Source organism: Equus przewalskii, chromosome 14, assembly GCF_037783145.1.
Source record: "Equus przewalskii isolate Varuska chromosome 14, EquPr2, whole genome shotgun sequence".
In the NCBI taxonomy this organism is placed as follows: Eukaryota; Metazoa; Chordata; class Mammalia; order Perissodactyla; family Equidae; genus Equus; species Equus przewalskii.
In genome coordinates, this window is record NC_091844.1 from 12,528,882 (window position 1) to 12,551,903 (window position 23,022).

Sequence of the window (23,022 nt, forward strand, 5' to 3'; positions counted from 1 at the left end):
TCCAGCCCTGCGACTCAGTGACTCCCGGCTCTCCTCTCCTCTGCTGTTGCTGCTACCGCAGCATCCAAAGGAGGGGACACCGGAACCCATCAGGCCCGAGTCCCTCCCGGAAGTGGTCACAGGCGGGCAGAGAGGCCAGGGTCTGCAGCAGGAAAGGGGGGATGGGAGCAGCACCAGGGTGGGGGTGAAGACCCTGAGTTGGCGTTTTCAGGTTTGTTTGGAGACAATTAGGAGCTGAATTATTAAAGACGTGCTAGAGAAGAGGCTGTTTTTAAGAAAGCATGAGTAAGCAGGGCGCTCTCGCAGCAGCTCACAGGATCGAAGGCGATCAATTGTCGTAATGGCTGTAAATATTTACTCGGCTTAATTGTGACTGTGTGCGCCAGCTACGTACTTGCCACAGGAGGCCATGCCCAACAGACTCCCACCAGGCCAGCCAGAGGGGTGCAGCCTCTGCCCCTCCCACTCCCTCGTCCAGTCCTGTCTCCCCCAACTGCTCCCTGTATGAGGCCAACCATGGGGGGCCCTGTGGCCTAGGCTTCCCGAGGGCACGGGCTCTGGAGTCTAATATAGCTGGGTCCTCCTAGCTGGGTCACCCTGGGCGGGCTGCTCAACCTTCCTGGACCTCAGGACTCATCCGTGAAATGGGCTGGTGATACACACCTCAGTGCATGTGGGCACTCCTGGCCATGCCCAGGGCGGCCAGCACTCAGCAAATGCAGGTTCTGTTGTTCTGGGCGCAGTGGGTCAGTTGGGGAGGCCCACCTGGGAGGAGACGCTGAGCCTCTGGTCTTAACCTGGACCCTTGCTTAGTTAACATACAGGGTCAGCTTAAGTCTCAGAAGTGGGGTGCTCTCAATAGAAGCCCCATAAGCATGAGGTGGCTGGTGTGGGGACACTCTGAGGCTCAGCTGGGAGGGGGAGCCGGAGCATTTACTATGTACTTACTGTGTGCCAGGCACTCCTGGCCTAAGTGCTGTGTCTTATTTAATCCCCACAGCAGCCAAGAGAGGAGAGTTCTTCTATTGTCACTCTCCATTTTACAGACGAGGAAACTGAGGCTCAGAGAGGTGGAGTGGCTTGCCCAAGGTCAAACAGCTGCTAAGTGACAGTCCAGGCCCCTCCTACCCTTTCTAGGAACCCCTGGGCTACACTGAGACTCACCTACTGTCTGCCCTCTCCTCTTCCATGGCATCCCCTCTCCCTCCATAGGCCACTAAGAGGTGCCCCGGCCCCCAGCCAGCAGCCCACTTACCTGAGGGCACGTCTAAGGGCTGGTAAAGGCCACAGCTGAAAGGGCACCCGGCCTCTGTTTACTCCTCTGCCAGGGTGAGTCCGGCTCTGCAGCCCCTCCACCCTGTGATCCAGCTCTGAGGGGGCCTGCACTGGCCAGGCTGTCCCAGCGGTCAGTGGGCCCGTCTCTAAGGACCGTCTGGTCGTGGACTGAGGATGTTGCTTTAAGAACAGCGCTGGTCTCTGCCCCAGTGCACAGGAAGTCTCGAAGCCCGCATCGATCACAGAGGACGTGTAGATAGTGAGCGTGTACACATACACACGCACATGTGCACACGCTCATACAGCTGAGCCAGCAGATGGTGGCTTCCAGCCTCATCTCAGAGTCACCTCGTGAGTTCAGTGCTTGAAAACAGCTCAGCGCCCCCGGCACACACATCGCCCTTCTTGGAGCCCTGAGACAGAGCCCTTAGCCTCCCTGTCTGGGTCCCTTGTGTTCCCAGACTGGGACACTGAAGCTAAGACAGCTGTGTGGAGGAGAGAAAAGAGCACTGTCTTGGGAGTTCCCAGACCTATACCTTGGACAGCTCACACTCTCTTTCCAGGCCTCAGTTTCCCCATTTGTGCCATAAGAACTCAGCAGGTTCAAGAGGAAGGCCACAGGGGTTGGCGGGGGGTGGAGTCTGCCATGTGTTTGATTCATTTTCCCAGGCCCAGGGAAGATGGGGGGGGGGCATGATTTTGAGATCCCCATGGGGAGAGGGCAAGGATAAACTGCACCCAGACCCTTGCCTCTGCTCCCAGCCCCCCGGGGGTACAGGGCACATGGAGTCCCAGGTTTGTCCAGCACAGGCTGGCAGCAGGTCCCCAAATATCCCCGGCTCAGGCCTGGCTGCAACACCCAACCACAGCAGGTTCCCAGGTATATTTGGTGTAGGGTCAGGTAGGGCCTTGCAAGGTGGGGGAGGGCAGAGGGGAAGGCCTCCTCAGTTCCCCTCCCTCCCAGCTGGCCTCAAGCCCTGTCCTGTGCCAGGCTCAGTTGGTGCTTCATAGATGTGTATTGGATAGATGGACAGACAGATGGATGGATGGATGGATGGACAAATCTCTCCTTCTCTAAACCTCAGGGACTCCTGGAGGATGGGGATCATGGTGACGCCTGCCTTGCAGGGTCAGAGTGAGGATAGCTGAGGGCATAGGGTGGACACCAGCACCTGCCCAACACAGAGAACACACTCCTCCCACTCCGGTCCCCTCTTCACCTCGGACGGCCCCTTGCTCTGGCCACAGCAGGTGCTCAGAAGCCTCACAAATTGTGGCTGTAAATGTAACAGTGTCCCCTGCTGCCAGGCATACTTGGGTATGTGTGTGTGTCTGTGTGAAGGGTGGTGGCACCTACTGGCCAATGGCCAAATGTGGCCAAAGGCAAGACGGGTGTAGATAGCATAATGCACAGGCAGCCCAGTAGTCTGACTTGCAGGAGCTCTGGCCTTGGCTTGCTGACCCGGGGTCCCTAGGACTGAACTGGGTGGGCAGCGTCCTGAAGTCTTATTTGCTATCTACAAGCTCTATACGAGCTCTGGTCTAGTGAACAGAGTCTGGTTTGAATCCCCAAAAGAGAGACTAGTCTGAAATGCCATTTGACCAGGCACCTGGTATGTGCTGGACTTTGTGGTGGATGATAGGACAAGTCTTCCAAGGAGATGACATTTGAAGGAGGGGAAAGGCCAGCTGTGCAGATGCTCTAGGCAGAGAGGACCACGTGCGCTAACATCCTGCCAAAGCAGAGCAGGGCCGCGGGGCCAGATCCCACAGGGCCCTGAATTTATTCAGGGTTCAAGGGGATCACCGAGGGGTTTTTGGCAGGAGAGAGACTTAGGTATGTTTGCAAAGCTGCCTCTGGCTGCTCGCTGGGTGGAACATGTGTGGTAGGGGCCCCCTCCAGGGAGAGACCTCTGGTAGGAGAGTCACGGATGAGCAAAGGAAGCCAGGAATGAGCGACAAAGAGCAGCAGCCCTCTGTGCTTTCCACCACCTGTACAAGTGGGGCCAGGGGCTCACAGAGGTGAAGGGACCTGCCACAGCCACTGGCTGACGGGACAGAGCTGGCGGGGGAGTCTGCCCTCCCGAAGCTGGGTGCCTGTACACCACTCTGAGGCTCCTGGCCCTCTCCATCGGCCCCTGACCTGCCCCCACCCAGGATCCCTGCTCCCCTCCTGGGGCAGCCCCTCTGTTCTGGAGATAGGGGAAGATGGTGGCTTTGGCCCTGTGAGCCACTGGCCTGGCTGAAGGACCCTCCACATGCAATCACCCCGCTCTCAGCCAGACCCCTGGCTGCCACAGCTTACAGGTTTCCGCGAACCCTTCCTCTCACTGCTCTTTCTGTTTTCTTTTTGAAAACTTAGAAGTGGTTCAGGCTTTCACTGGCTTTTCCCCTGCTGCTGGCCTGTGCTGGGTTGATACTCTGGACAGTTGCTTCCTTGGTTGCTCCTTTCTTCCTTTAGCTCACTCCCTCGGTCTCTCACTCACATTGGTTCATTCATTCATTATTCGTCTACTTTTGGTTGCGCTCCATTCCGAGGCCTGTGCGGTCTCCGCCACTCCCCACTCCAGTTCCAAGATCTGGTCACTGCTCAGGCCCAATCCTCAGCTTGTCATTTCTGAGAGGGACAGTTCTCGGCCACCAGAGGGGGGGGCCCCAGCCTGTGGACCCCACCAGCAGTGCTTCACCCTGCTGTGAAGGGAGGTGGGGGAGAATGTCCCACCAGCCCCCCTCCCCCTCCGGGGCCCAGCCAGGACACCTGCTCTCCCCATCCTGTCCCTGGCCTCTGCCTGTCACTCCTGTCACTAGGGCCCCCTTTTCACCTTCCAGCCCAGACTCAGGCAGGCAGGGGCCTACAACTGTGGTCCTGAGGCTTCTATAGACCCCTTATGTTTCCCCCCAAATTTGGAAGAGGCCATACAAGTGTCATCTTTATTTTGCAATGCAAGGGCATTTAAAAAAAATTTAAAAACCCTAACTACTCTCTATCTTCAGCACTATTTCAAACGAGAATGAAGACGTGAACCATTGAAAGGGAGTACAGATGGTTTACTGACTGTCAGTTCATTGCTCATCTTTCTTCATTTCATCTTGGAGACATGTACTAGCCTGTGGACTGGCGGCCAGGAGCCTGGTCTGTCCACTTGGGGAAGCACTGGTGTTAGATCATTATAGTCCCCCTGCCCCCCGTCAGGTGCAAGCCCAGGGTGTGGATGTGGTCCCTTCTGAGCCTGTTCCCTCATCCACGCTCGAGGAGGGTGGCTAGAGAAGGCCTCCTATGAACACCCTAAGATTCACCCTACCCGCCTGAGGCCTCTGGGGGTGACCTGAGAAGGAACCACTGCCACCCTAAAGCACTAGAGTCCTAGTGAGTGGGGCACACACTTCATGGGCAGCAGGGGACGCCTGCTGGAGACAAGGTCCCAGCCTGTCCAGGGCTTAGCTCAGGGCATCAGGAGCCGGGGTGCAAGGATGTGTCATGGAAGAGAGGTGGCAGCCTGGGAACACCAGGTCCCTGTATCCCTAGGCCCCAAAGATGTGAAGGTGTGGGAGTAGCAGGGTAAGGAGGAGAGTTAGAAAATGCAGAGCTGGTGGTTTAAGATTAAAATGGTCCAGCGTGGCAGACGTGTTGGTCCCTGCTGCCTCCTGGTGGTCAGATGGGGGAATGCATCTAAAGAGAGCCGCTTTGGCAGGCAGGCAAGGAAACAGGGAGGCCCGCTGGAAACTGGGTGGGGGGAGGGGGCGGACAGGCCCATGGGCACCAGACTCTCCAGCCTGTGAAGGTCAGCCTGGGGGCCCCAGTCGCTCTGTCACCAAGGTTCTGCCATTTCCCTGAGCAGCCCCAATCATGACGCTAAGACATTTCCTCCCGTCCTGGAGCGTCTGGAAGCTATTCCTGTTTTCCCTCCCTTCCACCAAAGGGCAGAGACTTGGGTCTCACAGCAGCAGGGACACCCCTCCACACACACACACACACACACACACACTCACACTACAATGGAGGAAGAGTTTGGCATAGAAAGGTGACAATGGGGCCCAAAGGACTCCTGTGTCTGGGCACGTGGCTCTCAAACACATTTCTGGGGTCTCCCCTTGCCCACCTTGCCAGTCAGTGCCCACCAAGCTCTTCCCACTGAGCTCCCTCTATGTCCCCATCCACCCCTCTCCTGCCCATTCTGATCTGGCACCCCCTGCCGGCAATGGGGGAGGCTGGAGCAGGGGCGGGGACCACAGCAGCCTATTACATCTGTCTGGAGAGCCCCAACCTCCTGCTAAAGCTAAAGAAGAGCATCAAGCTGCTCAGGGTTGGCTTTTAATGAACTTGCCTCCTTAGCAAGGCCCTGGGGAGAGGTTTGGGAGGCACTCTGAGGGGTCAAAGGGCAGAGAGTCTCTCAGGACCCAGAAAGAGCATCTAGGGAGAAGCCAGGGAAAGAGGCAGTGGGCAGTGGCTCTGAAGGCAGGCCCCGTCCCAGGGTGCAGGAGGCACAAATGCATCCCAGCTCCCGGGCCCCTGTGCCTGGGTAAAGGGGATGGGGAGAAAACACAGGATTTAGAGCTGCTCCTTGACCTTGAAAATTGCCCTCTCCAGCTCTAACATCACAGATAAGGAAACGGAAGCCCAGGAAGAGGGAAGCCTCGGCTCAGAGTCACGCAGCAAGTCCCTGTTATCACCAGCCCTGCCCCTGAAGCCGTGAGTGGTAGCACTGCCCTAGGCCCTGACAGAGTCTGGTAGAATCCTCAAAAACACCGTCTATTATACTCGTTCAATGGATGAGTAAACAGGCTCAGAGAGGCCAAGTAACTCGTCCAACATCACCCATCAATGTAAAGCAAGCCAGTACAGGAGCCCATGGGGTAGCAAGAGGGAGAAGGTAAAAGGCCACCCCCCAGTGCAGAAATTTTCATATGCATCTGACAACAGCCTTCTTAATGGCTTCATTATTCTTGTGACCATTTTACAGATGAGGAAACTGAGGCTCAGAGAGGTTAGAAGCAATCTGCTTCATGCAGAGCTATGTTAACAGTACCTTTTTTTTTTTTTTTTTGAGGAAGATTAGCCCTGGCTAACTGCTGCCAATCCTCCTCTTTTGGCTGAGGAAGACTAGCCCTGAGCTAACATCCATGTTCATCTTCCTCCACTTTATACATGGGATGCCTGCCACAGCATGGCAGGCCAAATGGTGCCGTGTCTGCAGCCGGGATCCGACCGGCGAACCTTGGGCTGCCGAAGCGGAATGTGCACACTTAACCGCTGCGCCACCAGGCCAGCCCCTATGTTAAAGTATTTAAACAAGGAGGCCATTGGGCTGAGGTGGCTCTGATGCCTTGGTAGCCCACGTAAGCAAACCAAAACCTAACCCAGAATCAATGTGCTCAAATCTGAGAAAACAAAACTTAAGAACATGCGACACAAATAGCCAACTAGGCTTTCCTAAATAAGGCAACTGCTTAAGCTGTGGCCAATCGAATCATTTCGTTGCCTTGTTTCTGCATCTTCTCTACAAACCCCTCCCCTAGCTCCTGTCAGTGGAGCTCCCATCTTTGGTTTGGTGCTGCCCCATTCGAATCAATGGATGCTCAAATAAACTCTTGAAAATTTTAGTGCGTCTCAGTCTATCTTTTAACAGCTCTGGTGTCACAAGTGGGATCTGAAGGAGACCCCTGATGGCCCACCGGAGCAACCAGTAACCAGGTGGAGGCACCCGCTGAGCCCTTTGTGCTCACTGCTTTCTCACCACACCTGAAGGTCATGGGTAAGTCCTTCTCGGATAACTGAGCTCTCCAGCTTTATTTGAACATTTCTTTTACTGAACTGGGTCCAGGGTTGGCCTGGGTCCAACTCAAACACGGTGAACTCTCTGGCTTAAACTGAACCGAGTCCAACTTAAACTGGACTGAGTCCATGGTGAGGCCTCAGGCAAGAAAAATTTTTTAAAAAACAGTGTCTTGGGGCTGGCCCCGTGGCCGAGTGGTTAAGTTCGCGCGCTCCGCTGCAGGCGGCCCAGTGTTTCGTTGGTTCGAATCCTGGGCGCGGACATGGCACTGCTCATCAGACCACGCTGAGGCAGCGTCCCACATGTCACAACTAGAAGAACCCACAACGAAGAATACACAACTATGTACCGGGGGGCTTTGGGGAGAAAAAGGAAAAAATAAAATCTTTAAAAAAAAAAAAAAAAAAACAGTGTCTTTATTTATTTACTTATTTATTGGTGAGGAAGATTGGCCCTGAGCTAAGACCCGTGCCAGTCTTCCTCTATTTCGTATGTGGGATGCTGCCACGGCATGGCTTAATGAGCAGTGTGGGAAACTTATAACCTAGATAAGCTTATCCATTTATGAGATGCCTTAGAGAAAAAAAGGTCTCAGACTTTCCAAACACAACGGGATACATTTTTGATTGGTGTGCTGAAGCTTCTAAGACTAAGGAATCAAAACTGTCTCTTTCAAAGAGTTCATTGCTGCCAGGAATATTTATTGTTCGTCCCAGCTAAAACCTAATGGTAAGATATTTGGAAGGATTTTTTCTTTAAGAGGAGCTCCAGGGTCAGAAGTGGTCTGAATTGGAGACTGATATTCAGAGCCTGATAGGAACTTTTTTAAGGCCGTCTTTCCTAAGCTAAAATGGAACTATGTATCCAGAGGGAAAGACAACATTCTGAAGCCTTTGTGGAACAATTTATTAAAACATTCCAAAGATACACAGCTCTAAATCCAGAACAAAGGAGTCTTTTGATTTCTACCTTAGTTGAAATCTTCCCTCCGATATAAAGAAGCAAATTGAACATAATGTAGTTGGATGCGTGGGTCCAGCCCCTTCATATCATTCAGGCTGCAACCCAGTTCTTTGAGGAATTGAAAATAGTTGCTCTTGTCTTACAAATTGAGTCTTTACAAGAACAGAAATGCAGCTCTAGAAGCAGTTCAAAGCCCACCTATTCTTTTCAGAAATCCCAAGGGAGTAGGGCCCGGAGCATAGGTTACCAATCCCAGTGAAGCACCCTAAACACTTCTGCCCTCTGCACCCTGGTATTGAAGTTGCCAAGAGAAACACAACAGTCAAGCATTGGATGGATCGATGCTTTACGTCCATAGAGAAGAGACAGAGCAAGATCAATTTCCATAGTGGACATTGGTCCCCCATGGCCAGCAGGTCTCCCCCCATGGCGGATTCAGGGCAATTGACTTATGAGCACCCCTCTCAAGTCACAATGGAAGAACCCTGCCCCCTCCCCACAGAGGACAGATATAACAGTGCCCTGGCTAGGTACCGTGTGATGCACACACTTTAAACAGAGACAAAGGAATACTCAGAAAATTAAACAAGGAGGGTGACAAGAGACTTTCACATATTGAGGTATATGGGGTGGCTATTCTGGTTCAAAACTGACTCAACTTGAACTGAAGAAGCCTCACTTATGGCCTATAAAACAGACATTTACATCTGCTTTAACCATCAAAGCAAAGAATGGATTAAACATTATGTCTAAGTAAAAGGATGCACTCTTTTAAGGTAACAATGCATCCCTCCCCTCCTACGTCCACTGGTATTGGTAAGGCCCTTGTTAGTCCCTTTCCCCACATCAGGGTCATGCTGACCTGCTAATCTGCAACTGAATGCCTCTTTGAAACTTTGATGGATGTGTATCCTGGGCGTGTTTAATGTATGTTCCTTGTTCTAAAAAGGAATAAAACATATTGAAAACGATGCTCCTCCAGAACACTTTCTTCCTTTGTGGAGACTGCCTTCCTGGCTTGTAATCCTCAACTTGACTCGAGCAAAGGTCATCTTCTTTCTCTCATCTATAGAATGATTATTGGTTATTTTGCATTGATAAGGGATATTCCCACATGGTGTGATAAGCCCAGGACAGGCTATGTGGGCTCTTCATTTCTTGGTAAGGAAGCGTTACAGGCCCAAGGCCCATTCTGACGCAGCTGAGTGGGGGGTTGAAAGACTGTAGGCGTGAGACTGCTTTTCCCAACAATTTCCAAATAAGATAAAATATTGAAACTAATTACTGAACATAAGTTTATCTATCTTGGATTTCTTATTACAGAGAGACTAAAGATATTTGGGTCTGATAAGAGATTTTCACCTTTTGAGGTATATGGGGTAACTTCTGGTTCAAGACTGATTCTGGGGGCCGACCCCATGGCTGAGTGGGTAAATTTGTGTGCTCCACTTCAGCAGCGTGGAGTTCATCGGTTTGGATCGTGGGCGTGGACCTATACACTACTCATCAGGCTATGCTGTGGTGGCATCCACATAGAGGAACTAGAATGACCTACAACTAGGATATACAACTATGTACTGGGGCTTTGGAGAGGAAAAAAAGAGGAAAATTGGCAACAGATGTCAGCTTAGGGCCAATCTTCCTCTCCAAGGAAAAAAAAGCACACCCTTAAAAAGAAAAAAACGGATTCATCTTGAACTAAAGAAGCCTGACTCACGGCCTATCAAACATACACTGTACTTCTGCTTTAACCATTAAAGAATGCTCTCTCTTAAGATAACAATACATACTTCCCCTCCTGCACCTCTGACCTTAACCAGTGTCAGTAACGCCCTATCGGTAATGCCTGTATTTGTCCCTTTCCTGACATCAGGGTCATGTTGACCTGCTAATTTGCAACTGAATACCTCTTTGAAACTTTGATGGATATGTAACCTGGGTGTGTTTAATGTATGTTCTTTGTTCCAAAAAGGCATAAAACTGTACTGAAAACCATGCTTCTCCAGAACGCTTTCTTCCTTTGTGGAAACTGCCTTCCCAGGTTATAACCTTAATTTGGCTCAAGCAAAATGAACCTTATCTCTCTTATCTGTAGAATGGTTATTGGTTATTTTGCATCAACAGGTCCGTTGACAAACATGTTTTGAGCTGCATTGAAAAGTTTACTATGAAGAAGTATATGATTCTAGAAATTATGGAATGTATTAATGTTTGCCAATCTATAGAATGCTGGTGTAACGGATAGTCCACAATTGCTCATTCTTAGCTCACTAGAAATTAAGGTTTCCAAGAGTTAAGAATACTAATCAATATATGTAATTAAAATTTCTAGAAATAATAAGAGAAACAACTCTGTGTGCAAGGAAGTAGGATGTGTTTTTGGTAAGAAAAGGTATGAAATATGCAAATGCATTTTTGTTAAGAGGAAAGAGAGTTATTTCGTCCTAAAGTAGAATAAACTGTTTGTTTCAAAATGAGAAAGAGGAGAATAAAGGACACAAAAACTAAATGGATCTAGAAAGTAGGAAGAGAGAGAGAAAAAAATCTTATGTGGTCAAGCTGGCTAAAACTTAATGGATTTATTATAAGAGTTTTAAAGATAAGCTTTAATATCAATAGTATGCCTATGCAAAATTAAAATGTAATTCTCTTTCCCTTGTTAAATTATAAACTTTTCTTGAACTATTGGTCTGTTCCTGATAAGAGATTATGAAAGGTTTTTCCTTACTTTTGGGTAATCAACCTGGAAAGCAAAGATTTTGTGTCTTCCCAAAGTAATTTCCTGTTCTTCATGTTGTCTTTATCAGGTCTTTGATTAATTAGGAGAATTGAGTCTTCTCTATTGAAAGAGCTAAGGTTTTTACAAGAGCTAAGCTTTTTTTTTTTTTTTTTTTTTTACAAAATCTCAAAGGTTTTTTTGTTTGTTTGGTTTTACAAACCTTTGTTTGCCTTATAAGTCTTTATCACTTTGGTTGAATAGATTGCCAAGATCGTATTTAATCAAGTGTTCAAACCTTTTGATATTTTTTATAAACTTCCCATAATCAAATTCTACATGAAGTCTTTTTGACCTCGAACTAACTTTGGAATTTTCCAGAGGGCTCCAGAACATCCCAAAAGATTGTTCTCTCTCCTTACAAAAGAGAGATGTTAAATGAATTAGGCTTATTTGATATGTTAAATTACATGGGAAGAATTGTCAAAGAAGTGATGCTAAACCTTCTTTAGGTTCTATTCCTATGGATAGATGTTATTTATGTAAGAGTTCCGGAAATTGTATGAAATTCCTAGAGATCTGATATGTCCTGGTATTATGTTATCAATCATAATTCTAGTAATTATCTTAAAATGTTGTATGTCACGCACATAACAAAAATTCCTTGTTAAATGCATTAAAAGGAACTCTCATCAGGTCCTTAACCATGGCCACTTTTAAGTTTTTTGACATTTACAGACAGTCATTGCTTCCCTCTGATGCTTTGGCAGAAGTGCTTCTTTTTCAAAGAGATTCATGGAAAGAATTCTGAGAAGTGCAGATTTCTGACAACTTTAAGATTACACCTCTGAACTGGGTAATAATTTTCAGAATTCTAATGGAGAAACTGATGGATTCATAAAGCTGCTAACCCCAGATCAAGCATTCATCAAGAATTAATTACGCAGGGCTGAATGAGATGATAAGGATAACTATGTTTTATGACTTTGAGACATTGCTGGTTCTTCAATGTTTTGTTTTCCAAATCTGAAGAACTCCTTTTCTCCTTTCTTTTAAGTTATGTATAACACAGCAATTTAGGTAAAGTATACTTTTGTAAACAAAAATAGAATATTTATCTTTTTCTCTCTGCCTGATCCCTCCAGAATCCAGAACCTCTTATGGGATATTCTTATTTTTCACTACAATATAGGTATCTGCATAGCTTCAGTAAGAATCTGCTCTCCGGGGCCCGCCTGGTGGCGCAGCGGTTAAGTGCGCACATTCTGCTTCAGCGGCCCGGGGTTCACTGGTTCGGATCCTGGGTGCGGACATGGCACTGCTTGGCAAGCCATGCTGTGGCAGGCGTCCCACATATAAAGTAGAGGAAGATGGGCAAGGATGTTAGCTCAGGGCCAGTCTTCCTCAGCAAAAAGAGGAGGATTGGCAGCAGATGTTAGCTCAGGGCTAATCGTCCTCAAAAAAAAAAAAAAAGAGAATCTGCTCTCCTTATAAGAAGACACAACTGGACAAGTCCTTGGCTTGGCTTCTTATCCTAAAGAGGCTTTTAAAAAATCTAATAAACTAGAGTTGACTTTATGCAGCCAACAAAGCCCCTTAGCTATCACCAAGCTTTAACTGGAATATCATATTTAAGAATATACATAAAACCACCACTCTTGTTACTCTTATATAGATAATCAGGGCAAGTTTAATGAGACTAGAATTATGCAAACAAATTTGTCTTAACTATGATTATCTTTACTGGAAATTGGGGTAATTGTAGGGAGAAAAATTATGTTTCTGTAGAAAACGATAATACTTCCTTGTGGATGTCAAATTCTAGACCTGTTCACTGTCTTTGAGGTTTTGTTATGTACCTGTAAATGGGGCTGGATCCTAAATTCTTCTAGTTTCCTCCAATATCTGGCTAAAACTTCCCAAATGAATGTTTCCAATTTTCTTCCACACGTCTGACGTGGACTCACTGAGAGCAGAAACCGCCCTCTTCCTGAAGCCCTGCAAACTGAAGCTGGACAACTTGATATAAACCTCAGAGAAATCACACAACAGCTCGTCATGGGTAAGCTGTGTGCCTGTTGCTGAGTAGGCCACTCAGAAAGTACTAGAACACCTGATGACGTCACCAGAGACGTTCAAACTACAAACTACAAAAGATGCTTTGAGCCCAACGTCTACGAGTCCAACATCTAGACATCTTCTCAACTGGCTGCCCTCTGGACTCAGAACTGATTTATAGGGGCCGGTCCCGTGGCTGAGTGGTTAAGTTCGTGCGTTCCACTGCGTTAGCCAAGGGTTTCGCTGGTTCGAATCCTGGGCGTGGACATGGCACCGCTCATCAGGCCATGCTGAGGCGGCGTCCCACATGCCACAACTAGAAGGACCCACAACTAAGAATATACAACTAGGTACCAGGGGGCCTTTGGGGAGAAAAAGGGAAAAAAAAATAAAATCATAAAAAAAAAGAACTGATTTATAGTCTGCTCCAACCATTGCCCTTTGTTTTTCTTTTGTTCCATAAAAACGCCTCTTATTAAATACCTGATTGCTTGCCCCACGTAGGCCTGGCTTTGGGGAGCCACTCGCAACACCTCCTCCTGAAATGAGACATGACTGCTTAACTGAACCGGGCTGTTCTCAGGACTGAGAGTAGAGCACCGAGATGGAGCCATCTGCCAGCTCAAATGCTAGACTGGAAACTTCTTGGAGAAATTTCAAAGGCAAGGAACAAAGGGTAGCAAAATATGCCTTTTTGGCATAGGGATTATTTTGAGCTGATAAAGTGGTTTTAGATAATAGAGTTGCTTTAGATTACTTGTTGGCTGGATAAGGAGGAGTCTGGGCCATAGCAGTTACCTCCAGCTGTACCTGAATCAACGCCTCTTGTGTAGTAGAAACTCAAACACAAGAAATTAACAAACAGGCCATTTGGCTAAAACGGGTTGATGGCTCTTCAGGTACATTCTTATATTATTTTACTTGATAGCACTGATTTGGTTCATGGGGGCCCTGGCCGAGGAGCACACTTCGGTCTCCCATTTTATCCTCCTGACAGTTGTCACTGTGCCCTCCCTGGTGTGCTGTGTTCTCTCAAGGGTCTTATACACACGTTCGAGGCCATCAGCTGGACATCAGATGGTCTCACTGTCTTTGGAGAAGCAGAAACAGGATGAAGAACAAAATCATTTCTTCCACAGCCTGACGTAGTACCCTATGAGTTTCATGACAAGACAAGAACAGTTTAACCCTGCGGATGACAGAGTGGCAGTAATACCCAACTGTTGGTCAATCTCCCATGTATGAGAGGCAGGGAATTGTTAAAGTAATTAACAAGGAGGCCGTTAGACTGGAGTGGCCCCGAAGCCTTGGTGGCCTCTGCAATCAACTGAAAACTGAGCTGGAGTCAACGTACTTAAATCTGAGAAAATGAAACTTATGAACAAAGAATCACAAACAGCCAACGAGCCTTTCCCAATAGCACAACCGCTTAGGCTGTGGGCAATCAATTCATTTCCTCGCTTTGCTTTAGCATCTTCTCTTCCCTAGCTGCGGTCAGTGGAGCACTCCTAACCACCTTCGGCTTGGCGCCGAATCCAAATTGAGATATGCTCAAATAAACTCATGAAATTCTTCTTCTTCTTCTTCTTCTTCTTTTTTTGCTTGAGGAAGATTCGCCCTGAGCTAACATCTGTGCCAGACTTCCTCTATTTTTTATATGTGAGTCACCTCCATAGGGTGACTGATGAGTGGTGTAGGTCCATGCCTGGGATCTGAACCTGTGAACCCGGCCTACAGAAGAAGAATGTGCCTAACTTAACCACTATGCCAGGGGGCTGGCCCCAAGCTCTTGAAATTTTTAATGTGCCTCAGTTTACCTTTTAACAGCCATGAGTGTCAAGGATAAGATTCTTTGTTGTTTAAAATTGTTTTTAAATTGTGGAAATAAAGCCCAAAGAGCATTGCGTGACCTTTTGGGTCCTGCTGGAGCATGTCTAATCCTGCCCAGGGCATCTGACTCTCCAGGGGAGCGGAACTGAGCAGAGCAACTGATCAGGGCCCAGACGTTTTACAGGCCTGTAAACCTGATAAGATGCAATGATTTCCTCCTCTCTGTGGCAGAGAAGATGACCCCACATGGTGGTTTTACTGCACTGGATCTTTCTCAGTTTCATATCTAACTGAGCAGTCATATCTCAGTGTTCCTTCTCTTTCCACCTTCTCTAAAAACCCCTGTGTTTCTTTCTCTTTTGAATCAGCTTTGTCAGTCTGCTGGTTCCCACATTAAGGACTTCAACAGAACCTTGACACACACTCTGTCTATTCGTAGAAGAAGGATATTTTTAACACATGGAGAATGATGCTTTGTCAATTCAAGCCAGCTGTGCCCAAATTTGTCTGTAATCTTGGGTCTCTGCTGCCTCAATCTGAAGCCTGAGCCCTCTTTCCTGGCTCCTGGCCCCTCCCTGTCTCTGCCCCATGCCTGCCTTTTCCCTGGGAACCTGGGGTCTGGGCACTTGCTAGAGGGTGGGGTGAGTGGCCCAGAAGATGGCTCTCCTCTGTCTTGATGTGGTCTCCATGTCTTATATCCAGGTGTTAAAATGACTTTTCCTATAAAGTTTAGGCAGACCAAGACCACCTATGCAGGTCACACTAAGGGACTGGGAACCTGGCTCCAAGACTCACCCCACCAGAGGGCAGAGAAGAGAAAGGTTGGTGAGGCAGAGGAAAGGAATGTCTTTGGCAAGGCTGCTTGGTGTACTGGGGTGTTTTCCCTCCTCCCCACACCCGGAAGACTTCAGTCCTCTGTCTAATTGAGGGCGTCTGGGAAGCCTGTGGGGATCTGGGCGTGTGTCCCTGGAGTATGGGGGATGCGGGGCCAGGTGGGTCTGACCCACACCTGGAGGAGGTCAGGGTGATGGCTGCAGCTGCACTGGCCGGAGGCAGCCAGAGTGAGGGGAGGGAACTGGACATGCGCCCAGCGATGGTCATGGAGGCAGAAGGTCCTTTCTGCAGAGCTCCCTCACACCCTGTGAAGAGGGCTGGGGGAATCCGTCTTCAAAGTTCCATCCCCCTCCCAAAAGACTGCCTGCGGAGGGGCAGTCTCAATAGTTAGGAGATGAGGCTAATGGGCATCGTGAGCAGCCGACAGGAGGTGGCATTGGCCTGGCCCCGGAACCATGTGGGGCACAAAGTGAAAAAGGAATGGACTCACCAGGACCCTGCCCACACTCTGCCTTCCTTCTCCACCCTTAGGCCTGAGACGAGTCGAGGGAGGGGGCTCCCCAAGTGAATGAGGGTCTGCAGTAGTGATATTGGGCTGAAAAGGATACCCGAGTATTTGCTAACACCTGAAAGATGACCACAGGATCTGCAGAGAATTTCATCCAAAGGGCAGGGAAGAGCACTTCCACAGAGCGGCCTAGAAGGGTCAGAGGCGATGAGGAAGCGTGTGTCCCCTGGCTTGTTCCATACATTGATGTCAAGTATTTGTGTTTTTAGCAGCCACCCACGTTGTTCCCAGCTGCATCTCGGGGTTCACACCCAGCCTGCTCTTGGCCTCGTTGCTCCCTGCACCCAGGCAGCTTGTCCCCACCCCCCACCATTCTGAGGACCCCAGAACCAGCATCCACCAGAGCTGGACGGAGCTCAGAGGGAGACCAGCAAGGCCTTTGTCGGATGAAGGACCTGAGGCGCAACAGGCAGATCACACCCTTAGGTGACACAGACCTGCCGTATCCTCCCTCCCTTTTGAGACAGACAGGGAGACATGCAGAGGGAGCGAGAGAAAGTGCCCATCAGCCTGCAAGTGTACCAGGCAGGTAAAAAGTTTTGAAAAAGGTGCATGAAGCTACCAGACAATAGAGATGCCAGTTTATTGAAACTCCAATGAGCAAGGGCTCCCCTTGACCCTCCCAGCCGCCCTGTGGAGCCGGTGCTATGTCATATGTCCCCACGGGACAGATGAGGGGCCCAGGCTGAGTGTGGTCAGGAGAGATGCTCAAGGTCACCAGCTGGTAGGGTCACGGTCAGCACCCTGGTGACTCCAGACACATCCCTCTGCCACTGGCCCGGCCTGCAGATGTCTCTCTTCAAAGAGAAGCAGCCCAGGGCCTGCCATCTTCAAAGTTCTGTCCTCCCCCAACATGACCGCCTGGAGAGGGACGCCTCAGCAGCAGTAGGCAGCGCTAAGGGCATCATGGGCAGAGCCAGACCTCTCTTTCTTCAGAGAAGCTGCCGGTGACCCGGGGCTCCCAGGCCCTGTGGCAGCATCGGCCTGAGTCCCACAGAGCCGCCTGAGTTTGCGTCCCCGCTCTAGACTACCACCTCTACCTGCCCTCCCTCTGCAAAGCTCGTCACGTCAGAATCCTGTCTTCATCCCTAGAGATTCGTTGCTGCTTTTAAGCGTTTTAAACCGTTATTAGTTGGCCAGTTTGAGATGATTGATTATATGCTCAATTTTATGTTTTATTCTTCTTAAAACGTTACTCATTATTTTGACAAGTATTTATCACCAGGCTCTGTGCCAGGCACTCAGGACAGGGCAGGGAACAAGATGGGGGACAAGGCCCCCACCCCGGAGAGCGGACAAAGGTCAGGCTTTTCCAGCCCAGCCCCACCCAGCGTTGGCACATTGTCCCTCAGTGTCTATGAGCATCTTTGGGCAGCACAAGAGGCTTTTAGCTTTGGCTAAAAGGCCAACATGTCACATATCTACACTGGCTCATCTTGATGTGTTAGGGGTTAATTTGATATCTCTTTAGGGAGTCATGTGATTTCTTTGGCCTACTTCCCTTCACATCCCTGTAATAACAGGATAGAACAAGATGGCCCGGAGGCCCCAAGTGCTGAGGGTCTCTCCTGTCAGGGTGTGAAGCTTCTAACACCTCTTCCCAGGGCATCCTGCCAAGAAAACACCAAGTCTCCACATGCAGGAGCCCCTCTCCCTGCGCCTGCCTCCTGGTCCCCGAGGCCAAGCCTCCATCTCCCTCCCTCTCAGCCCTTGAGCACCTGCCTTAGGGGGCCGGAGGCTGAGGAGGCAGAGCAGCAGTGGGCCCTGACCTGCTGTGGAGTCACTTCCACACGGGGACCCTCCCCAGGCCTAAGCCTGAGAGCACAGGCTCCAGCGAAGCCCTGTGTCCCTGCCGGAATTCCAGGTTGGTTGGCTTTTACAGATTTTGAAGGATGGCGATCACTGATTGAGCACTTTATACACATGGGTCTTTCTAGACACTTGCTCCTTTCCTTTAACCCTCTCTGCAGATATCATATCTGTCTCTGATGGAGGAGAGTGGTCCCCAGCGAGGGAGGGAGGAGGGGAGAAGGCCAGAGCAGTGGGGTCAAGAGTGCACAAAGCCGGTGGGTCGGCCCGAGAGCCTCCGGCTGCTTTCCAGCCTGGCCGTGCCTGAGTCCATGCTCCCTGGAGAAGGGACCCTCCTCCCCACCTTCTTTCCCTCCCCAGGCCCATGAGACTGGCAGCCCTGGCTTGGCACTCCCCGCCCGCAGGTCACAGGGCAGGGCTCCAAGCCTGGGGGGTCCCTTCCAGTCCTGCTCTCAGGGCCACTGCCCCCCTGGTCATCCCTGCCCCATTCAAGGTGGGTAAAGTTCTGAGCCCCAAACCTGCCCCTTCCTGCACCCTTGTCCCTGGTCCTGCTAAAGCAGTCCTCACCTCGAGCCAGGTTTCCAGAGATGAAATGGAAGAAGAAGCTGATGATGTCGCCCAGATGTTTCTTGCAGCCGTGCTGGCACTCCTGCAGTCTCAGCACAGGTCCCCCGGCCGGGTGAGGTGCCTTGCTGCGCCCTGCCATCCCTGGGCCTGGCTTGATCCAAGGGGTCCTGGTTCCTGCCCTCAGTTCTGCCCTACCAGCTGCAGTGCAAGCCTGACACTCAAAGCCTTTCTACAAGGACTTTCCCTCTCTCCCCCTTCTGGTCTGTCTCTCTGTCTCTCAATCTCAGCGCCTCTCCTATCACTTGGTGTTTCAGTCCTTCCCCTCTCTGTCCCTGCCTCCTGTTCTCTTGGCCTTTCCCAGAACTGCTTGCCCCTCAGCCCTCAGCCCAGAGCCTCCAGGGGCCGGCCAGTGGCCTGCCAGCCCCCCATGCCAGAGCTGGGCCTCCTGAAGCAGCCCCTACTCCTGTCCCAGGGCCGGCCCCTTCCCCTTGCATCTGGATCTGGCTCCTCAGGACACTGGAGCTCACTCTTCCTGGAGGCAGAAGGCTTCCTGCAGCTTCCTGGGCTGGGAGGGGGTGAGGGTGGGGGTGGGCATTGCTCCTGAGCTCCCAGCACCAAGCGGGGAGGTGCCACTGTGTGATTTTCGGCTGAGGGTGTGATCTCACTGCAAAGGGGCCTCCTCCAGGTCCCAGGGCTTCTCTGCGGCCAGAAAAGGAGCAGCCTGGCTCCCACCCAGCCCCTGCCTAGGAGGCTCTGGGACCAGGTGCCCTGGGCAGAGCTGGAGCAGGGGAGGGGATTCTGACCTTTGTCTATCTCTTGACCTTTAGCCTCTGCTCACTGACCGTGTCTCCCAGCCCTGTTGTGCCTCTGTAGAGTAGAGAACAGGGAGTTGGGAAGGGGTCCCTCTGATGAGGAGGATAAGGGAAAGCCAAGTGTACGATGGAGCAGGGACTGCTGGCCACTCCCCTGCCCCTGCGTTGCACTGTGCACGCTCCAGTGCGCGCCGGGCAGCTCGCCGAGCTCCTCTGGGCACCAGTGTGTTCAGTCGCTCAGTCATCAAAACAGCCTACGGGGCACGTGAGGCAGAGAACGCCACTTGAGTATTCATTCTCCTGTTTTTTCACCTACAGAATTCAGATTTTGTTGGAGGTGGAAATGGGGCCAGCTTAAAAATCTGCCATTCCCTCACCTTCCTTGCAGTCAGGGTGGCTCAGTGCTGGACAATGAAATGTAGGCATAAATCTTGCAGAGGTTTCTGTAACAGATGTAGTCACTACTGCTTCCTCTTTTTGCCCAATTTCTCTTTCCTCTTGCCTGGAACAAAACCGTGATGGCTGCAGTCAGAGCAACCACCTTGCAACTGTGAGGGAAAGGGTAAAACACCCAGAGACCCTGACTCTGACATCCCCGAGTTGCTAAACTGGTGCCAGTCACCACCCAGCCCAGATTTCTCACAGAGGAGACACATACTTGTGTCTAAATTAAGCCACTGTCATTTGCAGTTTCTGTTATATGCAAGTGCAGCCAAATCAAAATACTCTCCTCAAGGTGAGAGAAGAGCTGTTGCGCCTTGCGACCCTGACCAGTGAAAGAAGGTGCAGTGTTTGGTGGGCTGTCTCGTGTGCCACAGTTGAGCGTGCTGCTCCAGGCTGCTTCCTGAGCAAAGGCTGTGCAGCAGGTCCAGGCTGCGTGCATTCAGCTCTGCCTGCTGACCCAGCACATGCAGTGGCACACAGTGTGTCTAAGGCACATTCGGATGCTCTGCAGGGCCTATGGCAGGCCCAACAGGAGCATTCTGTGGTCTCCTCAGGCTTTGAGCAAAGCCATGCTTCTTTTGCAAGGATCACTTCCTCTTTTGAGCTACTGGGCTCTCATGGAGTTGGAATGCCTGGCTGTGGGACACCAGGAGGCCCTAGACCCGAGCTGCTCATCGGGAACTGAGTATCCACCTCTCCCTGGCTGTAAAGGCGCGTGTGTGCAGCACTCCATCACCACATACAGCTGCTGTGCATGAGGGTCGGGGGCTCTAGAAGGCTGAGGTAGGTATAGAAGCTGCTGGCTCCAACCCCCACGGTAACAGCTGCATTGCCACCTTCCCCTCAGCCCACACCTGTGGCCCCGTGGGGAGTTCCTAAGATCTCCTTCTTGAGGAGGACAAGCGTTCAAACACAATTTATAGACAGAGCTGCAAGAAATCTTGGCACCGACTCTGAGCTGACATGGCAGCCCACCTGGGGGAAGGATGGTGGGGAAGGGAAGCCTTCCTGGCGGGCAGCACATTGAGAAGATCTTGCCCACGTTGCCTGGAAGGAGAGACAGCCTGAGGCACAAATTTACATGGACTCTCAGGTGGTTGCTACCATTTGTTCAGGGATCAGGGAGGTGGAGGGAACAAACCTGGAGGAGTGGAGACTAGGAGGTGTGAGAATGTCACTGTCCTTTGTGGATGCTCCCCAAAGGGCACCCAGGCCTGGGGAGGTGCTCAGAAGTCAGGTGGACAAGAAGGCCTGTCTGTGTACGTCAGTCAGCTGGTACTCCTGGCTGCTCGGCACTGTCCAGGAACAAAGTGCCGTGTGGACTGAGATTATTAATGGGTTCAATAAAAGAACTTCCCCTGACTGGGCTGACCTGGCTACAGCTGCTGTTGAGCGCCCAGTTTGCCAGCAGGGTGACCAGCCAGCCACCAGGTGGCAGGTCTGCTACGTTGTATTTCTTCCGTCTCTCTGGAATTGACACTCATTCTGGATATGGACCTTCCTTCCTGATTGCCCCGCTTCTGCCAACACCACCACCCATCACGCTGTCCCACACATCATTGCTGCTGACCAAAGGACTCATTCGACAACAAAGAAGTGTGCCCGAAGGCCGATGCCTACAAGACCCTCTGGCCTCACCCTGTTCCCCGTGCCCAGAAGCAGCTGGCCTTACAGAACAGTGGAAGAGCCTACCGCAGAGTGATTCCAGCACCAGCTGTGAGATTCAGGCGCTGTCCTGCCGGATGCTGGACGTACCACTGAATATGCTGCTCCCCGTCCAGCCAGAATAATGGCTCCAGGAACCAAGGGAAGTGGTGGCAGTGGACCCTCACACCACCCCACAGCCAGCCCCTCACAGCATTTTTGCTGCTCATCTCCAATACTTTGGGCTCAAGATTAGAGGTTTTAGATCCCACAAGAAGAACGCTTCCCCAAGGGGGAGACACCAGTGGGTCTGCTGAACTGGGAGCTGAGACTGTGCCTGGACGTGTTGGGCTCCTCATACCACGCAGACCAGCTGACATAAAATGGGGTTGGCTGCGGTGAATGATTCTGAGGATCCAGGAGAGAAGGTGTTACAGCTACACGGGGCTGGGGGTGGGTACTACATCTTAAATCTAGTCAGGTCTCCAGGGAATCTATTAATATTGCCAAATACAGTGACAAAAGTTAGTGAAGGATTATAGGCAGGACGACTGAGGTCTCAGATCCCTCAGAATTGAGAGTTTGGATCCCTCCACCATGGACTGCTGGTTGAGGCTCCTGCAGAAGATTAAAGACGGCCACAAATTTCACACCACAGCTCCACAGAAGGTAGAGTCTATGCCCCCTCCCCTCGAATCTGGGCTGAGCCAGCGACTTTTTTTGACCGACAGTGTGCAGTGCAAGTGATGCTGTGTAGGCTCTGGAGTCCAGGCCTCAAGAACTGCCTGGAACCACGCCCCCTCCACTGGCAGTCAGCCATCTTGGACACTGAGACCCTCATGTCGTGAGGAAACCCAAGCAGCCCTGTGGAGCGAGACAGGCCCTGAGGCACCAGACCTGTGAGTGGAATCTTCTTGGACCATCCTGCCCAGCCACCAGCTAAACAAAGGGACGTGAATAATCACAACTGGTGCCACGTGAAATAGAAGGACCGTCCAGGGGAGGCCTGCCCAAATGCCTGACACACAGAATTGCAAGAAGACAAAATGGTGGTTGTCTGAAACCACTTCATTTGGGGGTATTTTGTTAGGTAACAAAAGGTGACCGAAGCATCCCCCTCTCAACTTGGGGGGTCGGACTCAGCACACTCTCTCCAGAGAAATCCTCTTCACATATCATCACCCCCCAGACTCCAACCATTCAGTTTTTTAGACTTCTGATGAGGGCGAAAGCTTCAGGAGCCACGGGACCAGTGTTCAGATAAACCCCAGAAAACTGGCATCTGATCTGGCATCTCACTTTAAAACAAGATGTCGAGGGCATCTTGGTGCTTCAAACACATTAAAATTCTGGTAGCATGCATTTATATATCCTTATATATTACAGACAAATTAATTTACCCTTTTGTCCTCAGCCCTCTCTGCTACCACTTTTATCAGGGCTGCTGGTGACATTGTGGTTTTATGTGGGATTGACAGAACCCCAGGAGAAGTGAGTACGCAGAGATGGATGCAGTGGCTGATAAGAATTTGGGGGAGGGGGTGGGCTGTGTCTGTTTCTTGGGGAATGGTTGCCTTGTGTCACATGGGGGCGTGTGGCTGCTGCTCCAGTGTTCCTAATGGAACACCTGGGATGGGGGGGTGTTTCCCATAGTGACAGGCAGGGCCCTGGTTTGTCACCACCTGGCCCCCTTCTCGGGTCTTCCAGAGTTTCTACGAACTTCCTAAC

At 50.7% G+C, this 23,022-nt stretch overlaps 1 protein-coding gene across 6 annotated transcripts in view; it reads right to left on the reverse strand.

Annotated features, from left to right (window-relative positions):
* The window catches only part of KCNIP3 (potassium voltage-gated channel interacting protein 3), a 95,642-nt gene that overhangs the window by 52,011 nt on the left and 20,609 nt on the right, over positions 1–23,022 (reverse strand). For 2 of the 6 annotated variants that reach the window (XM_070573581.1, XM_070573576.1), the window contains exons 3-4: positions 19,584–19,708; positions 18,395–19,460 (exon numbers count right to left, since the gene is read on the reverse strand). The exons of the other annotated variants lie outside the window; for them this stretch is intronic. In XM_070573581.1, the coding sequence (XP_070429682.1) occupies positions 18,395–18,533 (139 nt within the window). In that variant the 5' untranslated portion in view covers positions 18,534–19,460; positions 19,584–19,708. The remainder of the gene's footprint in view (positions 1–18,394; positions 19,461–19,583; positions 19,709–23,022) is intronic. 6 annotated transcript variants of the gene reach the window in all.